General features: G+C 42.2%; 1 protein-coding gene across 1 annotated transcript in view; it reads right to left on the reverse strand.

Annotated features, from left to right (window-relative positions):
• Positions 1–311: 311 nt before the first annotated feature.
• pdzd8 (PDZ domain containing 8) overlaps positions 312–11,410 on the reverse strand; it is an 87,168-nt gene continuing 76,069 nt past the window's right edge. The window contains exons 4-5 of the mRNA XM_017686633.2: positions 6,551–6,713; positions 312–5,776 (exon numbers count right to left, since the gene is read on the reverse strand). Coding sequence (XP_017542122.1) covers positions 3,507–5,776; positions 6,551–6,713 — 2,433 coding nt within the window. The 3' untranslated portion in view covers positions 312–3,506. The remainder of the gene's footprint in view (positions 5,777–6,550; positions 6,714–11,410) is intronic.

The following is an 11,410-nucleotide window of genomic DNA, read 5'->3' on the forward strand; positions in this document are numbered from 1 at the left end:
CTGGCCATAGAAAAATGGAGCTTAGGCCCGGAGTTCCTAATATGGGCATAAGAACAAGGCGCTGACTACAAAATGACGACATGACTACAGAAGTCTATGTCTCTGTAATGTACTCGTGTGAGGCATGATGGGTAATGTAATGCGAAAAATCACTGGTGAACCAAAAAGAAGAAAATATCAAATGGTGAATTTAGTCAAACTGATGAGGCTAAGAGAAATAACATTGTGATACAGTGGTCAAACTGCTGCATCAAATAGGAGAAGATTCAAAACGGGACAAAAAACCCCCAAAAAAAACAAGCAGCAAAATATTTTAATAATTATTTTAATAATTTATTTTGTATCTCAAGTGCATAAGCAAATATGATATGTCAGTGTGTAAAGTTCCTGCAGCATGTTACAAAGCTGTGCAGTACTTCAGCAGCTGTCCTTAACCATGTTTAAAACACAAACAGAAATATTTACATGAAGCAAAGACGACAACAACAATAACAACAACGAAAATAAACCAACATACTGAGCACTGTGGGGGGGGGGGGTTGTGTGGGTTGAGTTTGCAGCAACCATCTTTGTTCAGGCTATTTACAATAGCGCTAAAGCTACATTTAGACAGTTAGCTAAAATCAGTTTCTCCTCGTTCCTCAGAGTCCAAACACATTAAACCTGCTGCCCCCCCCCCCTCCCCCCATACTAGCCTCATATTTCTTTTTTTCCAGCCGGAAGCATCCGGAAGCTTGACCACCCGCTCAAATCAGGTTTAAGGAACAGGCAAGAAGAAGCAATCTGATTAGAGCCGGCTGTCTAAATGCAGCTTAAGAAACATGACTCAGCTTCTGATGAGAACGACGGCTCTTGCAGAAATGCTTCACCACAAAAACTAGCTGAGGCAGACACGTTTTGTTGATCAATGTGAGACGACAGGAAAGAGAACTTGAGAGAAAGAGAGAGAGGCTCTGTTGTGTTTAAGGAGCGCAGGGTTACAGTTACAGCAGTAGCAGCTACGAGAAACAAGAACAAGAAAAAACTCAAAAAAAGCTTTTCAGAGAGTCTTCCACTGATGCCGTAGCCCAGGGCTAAACAACGGGGCACCTTAGCGTCTGGACTGACCATTTCTTAAAGACAGAGAGATAAAGAACAGACCATGATGTTCCCTCCTAGCTTCACCGGGACTGTGATTTCCCTATGAAAATATTGCACAAAAGCAGAAATGGGTGGCCCTACAGCAGTAAAGAGGCCTCTCTGTATTACAGAAGGCCCAGCTCTAAAATGTATGCGCAATTTAAGGGATAAGATGTATAAAGTCGGTCAGAGTGCTTTGGTGTGAATGCTCCATTCTAGAGAAACTTAGAATTGTTTACAGTGGTGGTGACAGGAACCAGACCATGTTTTACGATAGTTTTGAGAAGAGGGCACTGTAAGCCAAAATAGACCCCAAGGAAGCTACTTTGTCAGATTTCTTTAAAGCATGCCACTATTTTACCATCTTTATCCTTCCATATAAAAGCGAAGAAGACTCAGAAGACGTGTAGGCTCACTGGTGGTCTTGGATGGTAAACAAAATGGCCACATTTGTGTTGAACACAGAGCAACTCCTGGTTCCTATCACCACCACAGCCTCTACAATGAACCATATCACCAAACCACTCTGAATGACTCATACTTTATATCTCAGCAATTGAATTACGCAGAATTAAAAAAACAAAACAAAAAAAAAAACTGCATTTCCTATCCTTGTGTGCTTCCTCAACCGGTGTCCCAAGAGTCAAACTGCAATCTGAGAACCTTTCTGATATATTGTTACATATCATGGACACTATGCAGCTGGTATTTCACGCATATTTGGATTGTATATGAAAATTTCCCCCCATTCTAGCATACCATACCTTTACTCACTGCACTGTTTTTACAGTAGGACACTGCTTGGCCCAGCGCTACAGCAGGTACAGCATGACACACTGGGTTTGCTAAATACAGTTTCAACCTATGGGAGAAAGCTAATAATTAACTACCAGCACTACAGCTTTAGGCTTTTGGGGCCAAGGGACATTCAGTGTGTTCTGACTACTTGGGTCGCATGACATCATTGAACTGTAGAGCAAAGTTTGTCAACTCCAAAGATTCTCTGCACTGATAGCATTAAGTTGAGTTGTTTGGGAAGTACATTCATTAGTATATTATGAAACTGGCTTTGAAAGGCAAAGAGAAGCAAAACATGGGTGCTAAATCATATTAACACTCAACAAATGAATAAAAATAAAACACAAATATCCTCAGAAAGAAAAGTCATTAAAAAATAAAATGTAACATAACACCCATGTAAAAGCAACCAGTTGATCAAATAAACCGAAATGGCAAATGCCAAATTGCATAATTTAGTAAGTTAAGGATTCAAGGAACTTTTATCTCAAGTATCCGAGAAAGTTTGTCATCATGTTTAAATTCATGAAGACTCAAATTAACATGAGGGGACACTGAAGAGGCAGGTATACCATAACCATAATACACACATACTTACATAATAGGAATATCCCTCCAACAAAACAAAAATGAAAACAATGGTGACACACACACAAAAACATTTTGTCACATTTGTTTGGCATTGCAGTTAAACTTGAGCAATATTGAACAAACCAAACCGTGGTCCGCAAAAAGGTGTCTTAACCTGATGACTACTCGTCCCATGATTATTCCCTTGCAATTCAACATATTTGAGACGTTTTAAAAGGAAGCAACAGAAATTAAGACTCAACCATTCAGAATGAGTCAAAAGAACAAAATCTACAATGATTAAAAAGTGCTCACATGCGGAGGATGGTGAATAAAAATATGTGACTTGAGGAAAGAAGAAAGGCTCCACATTCTGGATCGCGATTTACGGTTTAGGTTTTTGTAGTTAACCCTACTCCTACTGGTCGGCAGCAGAAAGTCTAAGGCAAAAAGGCTTGAAGCTCACAACAAAAGTAGACAGATGGTCTCAAATGTCTCCAGCAAAACAAACCTTGAAGTGATCTGACTTCTACTGACAGCAACATTGTATCTGTGGTTAGTTTCAGCAAGAATAAATGAAACAAGAACTGTTTTAATTCAAGCTTTTCCAAGAACAGATGCTACAACTGGGCTCTCCCTTTGCAAAGCCTGCTGTGATTAACAAGCAAAATGCTACTGCCCCTTTCAGCCTAGGCAAGATCATCTGACCTACTTCTACTAGTCTGTAAGACAGTCCAAAACAAGAGCAATATAGATTGGTCCTATTATCATCCTAATACTGTTACGAGCTCCTGTTCTTGTTTGACTTTTGAAACTTTGTACTGACACATTTGTACTGCTTGGATTAGGAGAAAGGTTGGTACCAGCAATGCCAGGAGAAAGAATTCCCAAAATGAGAAATATTCTGAGAATTCTGGAACTTCTACATAATACCAGTGCTGGCTGTTTCAGACAATTCTAGCAACTCTGTGATTAAATGTTTTGCTGTGAGTCTCAAGCCCCTGTTGCCCTTTTGTCATTTAACGTGGCAATGCCTCCACACAGATCTGCTCCTCACTAATCTCATCTAGCATCTGCACATCCACTGGACTACAAATGTCACTGTCATACACTGCACCCATCAGGTCCTCCTCCAGGCCTCCTGCTTTCGATTTAGGGAAGCCATGCTGCTCAGATGGTGAGGTGCTCTCAACGGACTCCAGGTCCTCAATGCCGGCACGGTAGTGGATCATTAGCAGAGTCAAAGCTTGAAGCCGTTCACCAGACTTAGCCAGGGCGGAGGTGATAAGGGCCTTGCGCCGTGCATCAGTTGCTTCCCTCTCTTCAGAAATCAAGGAGTTGTTGTGCTCTAGCTCTTGGTCGATCTCCTGCTGGAGTTTATCCAGCATCAGCTCCAGTTTCTGTGAACGCTCGTCTGTAGGCAGGCCACGGTACAGGTCCCGGCCGATCTCCTTCACTGCAATAAAAACACTATCATCTAAGCCTCCCTCCTTGCGTGCCAGTTTTGTGCCACCACCACCACCTGGTGGTTGTTTTGAAGGACTTGCCCCAGCATATGTCTCTGTGTCACTGCTCTCATTGTCTGAGGTGTTGGGCGTGTGTTTTGGAGAGGGTTCTGCAGCTCCAGGTCCAACCTCTGCCACTTGTTCTGCAAGTCTGGCTTTGGGTACTTGCCTGAGGTTGAGCAAGCGGGAGCTGGTGTTGATGATGTGGCGCGTAAGACCAGTGGTCGCCCGGTTGATAGTGGACTTGGATTCAGGATCTGTGCTGCGACGGTCACCAATCGCCAAACAGAAAGGATGCTCGGCAAGACACTTGTCCTGGCACTTCTTGTGGCAGACATAGGCACAGACGATGCACTGCGACGCAGCCTTGGTCCATACTTTCTTCTTGCAGTAGTCGCACCAGGTGGGATTCTGGAATTGTGTGTCTTGGAAGTTGTGCCGAACCTCACTGACCTGCATGGAGTTGTAACCTAGGTCATCCCGGGTTACTGTGGGCACCTGCTCCTTTTCTCTTTCCCGTTCCTTTACTTCCTCATCATGTATGCTCCCCTCCCGCTCGCTAAGTCCACTAGGCATGTCTATTTCACCCTCACCCAGGTAGATGAAGTTGAGGGTGACATCGCCATAGCATAACTTCTCATTGAAGCCCTTGTGCGTGCTCAGACTGCGCAGTGCAGTACGGCTGACACTGGCCCGGGGTTCTGGAGCACACAGGCGAAAGGTGCTCTGGTATTCCGCAGATGATGTAGACAAGCATTCAAGGGCTATATGCTCCAAATGCAAGCTAACATGTCCTAAGCAGAGGAGACTACCTAACTTAAAGGGATCCTTGCACCAGAGTGCTACATTAAGGTATTTATGGTTGCTTTCCACATCAAACACTACAGAGGACTTGCTCCAGCGAGCATATCTGTTGCGGAACATTATTTCAGAAGACTCCCAGAGACCCTGCTCATCCAGACTGTCTTTCGTGACAGATGAGCTTTCAATTATCTTGTCTTTGGCCGAATCTTGCTTACTGGTGATAGGGGTTGGCAGGGGTTCCTCTGAAGACTCTGGAGGCTTGTTTACAGGCTTTGGCTCAGGAGCTTTTACAGGCATTTTCTCAGATGCAGATTTGTCTCCGTTGCCTGCAGAAGGAGGATTTTTTTCTGGGGATTTCTCCACTGCTGAATCACCACCTTCTAATGAATTCTGGGATTCAGAAGAAGCTGATGTCACTTTTATATGGGGCCTAGGAGGAACAGGGGGACGAGCAGGTGGAGGAGGAGGGGGCACTGTTGGTCTCTGGGGTGGTTCAGATGGTTCCACACTCTTGTGAGGTGAGGGCTTTGGTGATTCTTTAGGTTGGGGTTTGAGTGGGGATTGAAGGCCAGATAGGTTAAGTTTACGGTTGAGGATTGGAGAGATGGTGCCCAGGGGCTTTGAGGCCAAGTTGGCTACAGTTTTTTTAGGGCTTTGGTTTACATAGAGCAGGGAATCCTCTTTAGCCTCTGCATTGACTGGAGCTCCAGCTGGTTTGGCTTCTACTATCAGTTCCTCAAACTCTGAGTCATTGTCTTTGCCATCAGTTATGTCCATGGTGGTAATGTGGGCTGGGTCCTCCTCGTAACCCCCAGCAGTGGGGTATCCAGGCTCCTCTAGTGGGGGCAAGCTCTCCTGAAGAGACCCCAAGCCCATGGCAGGCACCTGATGTCTGACTGGCCTCTCGTACAAGACAATCACTCGATCTCCAGCTTGTTTCAAGAGCTTCGGCACTTGGACAGAGGAAGTTACTTTGACTCCTACACAAATGAAAGGAAAATTAAATTTCAGCTTAAAAATGCACTTGAAAAAATATATATCATACTACTTGCACTGAAATAAACATTGTAAATTTGTATCACAATAATATGGACTTGGTTTAGCTTGCAGCAAAACTGCTACCCATCAGTGGTAATTCAAACCACAGTGATCTTTTTCCCTCTATGTAAAGTGCATAGTATTCTGAGAGATACACTATGTGCCCAGAAGTTAGTAGACATCTGCTAATCCAACATTTATTCCAAAATCAAGGAAATTAATTGTGAGTTTGCCCCCTTTTCTGCAGTAACACCTTCTACTCTTCTGGGAATGCTTTGCACTAGATGTTCAACTTTGCTGTAAGGATTTGATTGAGTGTTAGTGAGGTCAGGTACTGATGCTGGATGATCAATTCTGGATCACTCCAACTCATCCCAAAGAAATAGGATGGAGGGTCATCACACAAACACAGTTTGACTACTCCACAACCCACTGACGGAGGCTTTATACCCCTCTAGCCCAAGCTTGGCACCGGGGATGGTGACTTCACATGCAGCTGCTCCAAAGCATCCCATTCTATTGATCAATGTTTTTCTAGTAAGATTACACAAACTGTGTGAACACCAGTATCAGTGTTGTGTGCAACTTAATTGACTCACTAGAATGGGAGTCTGGGTACTTTCGGGCATATAGTATGTGTCAAAAATCAGCACAACCTATTACATGCCAATTAGTTAATACGGTTAAGAATGAATTAATACATCTCTGGCACCAACCTCCAATAGCAATTAGGCGATCTCCCTTCTGCAGGTCAGCCTGAGCAGCAGGGGAGTTGGGGGTAACTGTCTCGATGCTTACATGCACCACATCACCTTCAGTGGCTGGAACATGCCGGAACGTCATTCCCACACTACCATTCGGACCTTTGATAATTTCAGTCTGCAAACAAAAAACATAAGTTACGGCTGTCAAAGCATTCTCAGATGATGTTCATCATTCTTTGTTGACATCAATTCTTTCAAAGTATCTGTAATATCAAACGTAGTGTCTTTTCTCTGGTCAAAGTGTACATAAACTGAACGTAAAATGAAGCGATAAACTCGTGGAAATGCTTCTGATCACATGAATGAGATGACAATGTTTTTTTTTGTTTGAAGACAGCACAATACACCTACGTGACAGCACCAGCAGCTATGGACCCACAAGTGGGTGGGCGGGCAGGCCTCTTCTTTCGAACAAAAAAATGGCAAATTATAATTAGAGTGGGTGGGTCCAATTTTTGAAGGCTACGAGTCAGTCATCATTCTCAACATAAAGCAGTCTTTCCCGCCACATCCACAGGCTTTCATGGCAATAAAACAATGAACTGAATCGGAGCAAGCGGGAGGCTGAAGAGCTCTGCAATTACAGCTAATTTCCTCCACCGTGGCGGCAGCTGCCTTTGGCGCTGGCTCGTCCCACTGTGTTTGTCACAGAAACCCACAGTGCACCTGCAGGTCCTCCTGTTAATCTGCTCCAGGTTAAAGAGTCCCACATCAACAGGTGTCGTGATGGAGACTCCTGTCAAGCTCGAGCTGAACTACATGTGTGGGAGGAATTCAGCAGAAAAACCTCAGAGTTGCACCAACAAACCACACAAACTGGACAAGACTTACACATGAGCCCCATTTCTTTGAAAAACTAGCAAAAGTAATGCGAGACTTTTCCACAGTCCTCAGACCTTCAAACGTTTCTGTCCAAGTTTCTCAATTCTCCTGTGTCTGTTTCTGTTCTTTAGTGGGTGCGTATGAAAGACACTTTCCTGATGCCTGCTCGGAGATGGATGACTGTAATTTTGTTGCTGTCATTTGTTATAATCTTGAGAAGGGCACTGATCGAGTTAAACAGGGAATGAAGAACCATGCAATCTATGCACACTGGCAAGCAGGTGAGAAGAACAGCCCGATGCCAGATGAATGACTGAAGAACCTTCAGGAACCTTATCAGAAGGTGTCAGGATGCAACAGATGCGAAAAAAAAAAAAAAAAAAAAAAAAAAAAACTCAACAGCTCAATCTGAAGCAAGGCCTAGTTCATCAACAAACCTTATCAAAAGCAGACAGTTTAAGCACCAACAAATAGTGTACCTTTAAGACCAAATTTTTCTCATTCTGAACAAAAAAACTGAAAACTTCAATTTAAAATTACCAGCTGTCCTATACATTTTTATCCATTAAAGGTTTAGAATGTTTTTTTCTTCTCTTGTAAAATTACCAACGGACTCCTTGGACTCTCTTGCTTCCGGTAATATTGTTTACATTGAGGTTTTGAGAGCCCCAGATTAAAATGATCCAGATAGCAAGCATATATCGCTCCACTGGCTTGGTAATGTGACACCCCACGCACAGGGACTTTTATTTTAGAAAATGAACAGGACAAATATTAAACAACTGAGAGGAAAAAAAATGTTTTGCTGAACTAAGTATAACTAAAGAAAGGTAAGAAGTAAAAATAATTGGACTGTTAGAGAAAAATAAGCGATGATAAGTGGAATTTTGTCTAATATTCTGCTTAAGCACTGGTGGGCCGCCAGGAAAACACTGAGCAAAAACGTCCCACTATCCTCTTGCTATGAGGGAAGTAGGATAGCCGCAGATTTTTCCTGAGCAGTAGTGTGTTCTTGTCACGTTAAGCTAAGCTTCCTAGAAGCCACTGCTAATAGCGGCGATTATCCCAAACTGTTTGTTTCTGCGTCACAGAAAGCTAATGCTACAAGCTATAAAGAAATAATGTAACTCCTCCAGCATCAGCTTAGAATGAACAGCTAACGTTAGCTGGCACATGATGTCAGAGACCCCATGGTTCTACCTTACCTACAAACAACTGTAGGAAAGGGAAATCAAAATGTCACAACACGATCATGATGCTAAGACACAAGGCAGGAGTCATGTTGTTGAATGAGCAGTGAACCATGGATGTTATGAGAAGTACTGCTTTAATAATTGTAAGGAAACTAAAAGAATGATGCTGTGTGGCAGGCCGCTAACACAGCTAGCTGATGTGTGCCACTCACATGAAGCTGGTTTTCCTCAAACTGCTAATGGTAGCCTGTAGCCTGCTAGCCTACCATTAGCCACAAGATAGCTTGCAAGAAGTCCATCAAAGGAAGCATATAAAACATATAAAAGTTCTACATATAAAAGTTTTGCTTTCCTTTTATAATGCTACAGAAATTGCTGACATGCTGTAAGTGTCTGCCAGCATCTAATGAAAGCTAGGGAATAACGCAACAGTTAGCAATGGCTTCTAGCTAGCGTAGATAGTCATATCGCCCCTTACACTGTAAGCTGTCCGAACAACTGTGCATATGAATATTATAATTATTATAAAGCACCTTGTAAATAAAACTATTGCCATATCGCCCCCTAGGCTTCCTGTAGTGTATTACAGTTAGTGTATTACTGCAGTGTCACTTAAAATGATCTTGAAAATGACCACGACTTCAAACTAAAGCCACAGAAGCAAATCTTTTACGAATAAAGAATTGTAAAAATTCCAGCTGGCAATCGTTTCTCTTTCTCCCTCTGGGCTCGACCTCATCCCACCTCTTACATCGGGAGATAATGCTTATTTATCACTGCACCAGGAAAAAAAACAAACAAACAAAAAAAAAAAAACCACCAAGGTATGAGCGATGTTTCAGCGGGAGCCGACACCAAGCCTGACGCTACACACACATCAGCGAGAGCAAGTCTCAGAGGAAAAGGGGACAGAGCTGAAGGCGATAAACAACAGAGTCATTCAAAACCTTCCTTATTCCCATATAACAGGGCTGAGAACAAAGACAGTATGAATAAACCCTGAAACCCTCTCTGTGAAGAGCAGCCCTTTCACATGAAACAGCCTTCAAAAGAAATGTCTACAGTTTCTTTATGTACAATATATATTTACATACTACTACTACTACTACTACTACTGATGATGATGATGATGATGATGGATGTAGCACTTTTTCCAAACAGATAAAAAAAAAAAAAAAAAAAACTAAACTTACAGAATTGCTCATAAAAAACAACCAACCAAAGAAAATATCCGACATCATGCCCATCAGGTGATGTGGAAGCTTCTCTGATGGGCAAGTGATCATAAACAAATATAAACATAAACAAACAAACAAATAAATGAATAGTCACTATTAAAAAACCCCTCATCTCCAAAATCCTTCTTAACTTTTAATGAAAGTTAAAGAGCAATTTAGTCAAAGTACTTTTGGAACATTTCTATTGGTCCATTCATCATGAAATGTATACAGTGTAAAAGATGGCATTTTTAAATAATACAAATAAATAACTAAGTAAATAAATTAATAAAAAGCACAATAAAATCAATGTGAGTGAAAAGGGACTGTAGTAATGTGCCTTATTTTAACCAAGCAATAAATGAATAAAACGTGCACGAATGAACGAACGGTATCATAAATCTGCATCAGATCAAAGTAAATGCGACAGAAGAGTGACTGTAATAAAAGTGTCTTATTTTAATCACAGAAATGACAGAAAAAATGGAAATAAATAAACAAGCAAGTAGTGGTGAATGTGGATTGTATCACAGTAAACAAATGACCTCTTTGTCCTGTAGTTGAGGGGAAAGTGAAGGAGAGAACTGCTGTGATCAAAGCAGCACTTTCATCTGCTGTCACTGTTCAGCAGGGGGCTTTCTTCAAACATGACTGCTGGATCAAAGTCAGCAGCTTCAGCGTCCAGTTGCAGCCAATCCTTTGTTTTCAATATGGAGCACTTTAGCAGCTAATGCGACGCGCAACAGGTCAAGCAGACCAGCCAACTAGAAGACCGCGGGTTCAGTGCAGGCTGGACTGAGGGTCCGTGGCAAAATGTGATTTACAGCGTTGCCATTAGTAAGCCTTTAGCAAGACTGACACTGCACCTGTTTGAGGACCTCAGCTTTTAGATGTGTCCTTTTCAGTGTCGGCCTGAGGACAGTCCGACTGTTTGATCTGGTGTTGGTGTAAGGCTGAGTAACTGAGGCAGCCCCTTCAGATGAGCTAACCAGCTAATGCTATAACTAGAGCTAACTGGCGCAGCAGTGGATGCTGATGACTCTTGGGCTTCTTCGCAAGGTTTTATCTCCTCAGTGGGTGACATTTCAACATCTTAGCTTGTTGAGGTTCACGCTGACAACCGAAATATCTTTCCATTCATTTTGCTTCTAGATAACTCCAGCTAGAGTAGTTAGCCTAGGAACAGTTGCACTCCTTCTGCCAATACATCCTGAACACAGTCGCTTTTAAGGCACGATTCTGGCCACAAGAGTAAATACAGGTACACTATACATATACAGATATCCAAACTCACCTTAGAAGTCATTTTACTTATTTTGTTTTTACTTAAAATTGGAATAAATATACCATGAAATATCATATCATGTGTAATTCAATAAATGCCACCAGTGCACGTCCACCCAAAACGATGTCTCAATTTTACATTTAATATTAAAATAAGCCATAAACAAAATGAACTCACTAAATCTTATCTATCCCATTTTTGATACCAACCAGTCAAAAGTTTTGACCTCAGAACAGGACGGAAGCTTTGTATACTCTGAATACTCCTTCGATCATCAGATTCATTCACCTGGGGA

Source organism: Pygocentrus nattereri, chromosome 10 (genome assembly GCF_015220715.1).
Source record: "Pygocentrus nattereri isolate fPygNat1 chromosome 10, fPygNat1.pri, whole genome shotgun sequence".
NCBI lineage: Eukaryota > Metazoa > Chordata > Actinopteri > Characiformes > Serrasalmidae > Pygocentrus > Pygocentrus nattereri.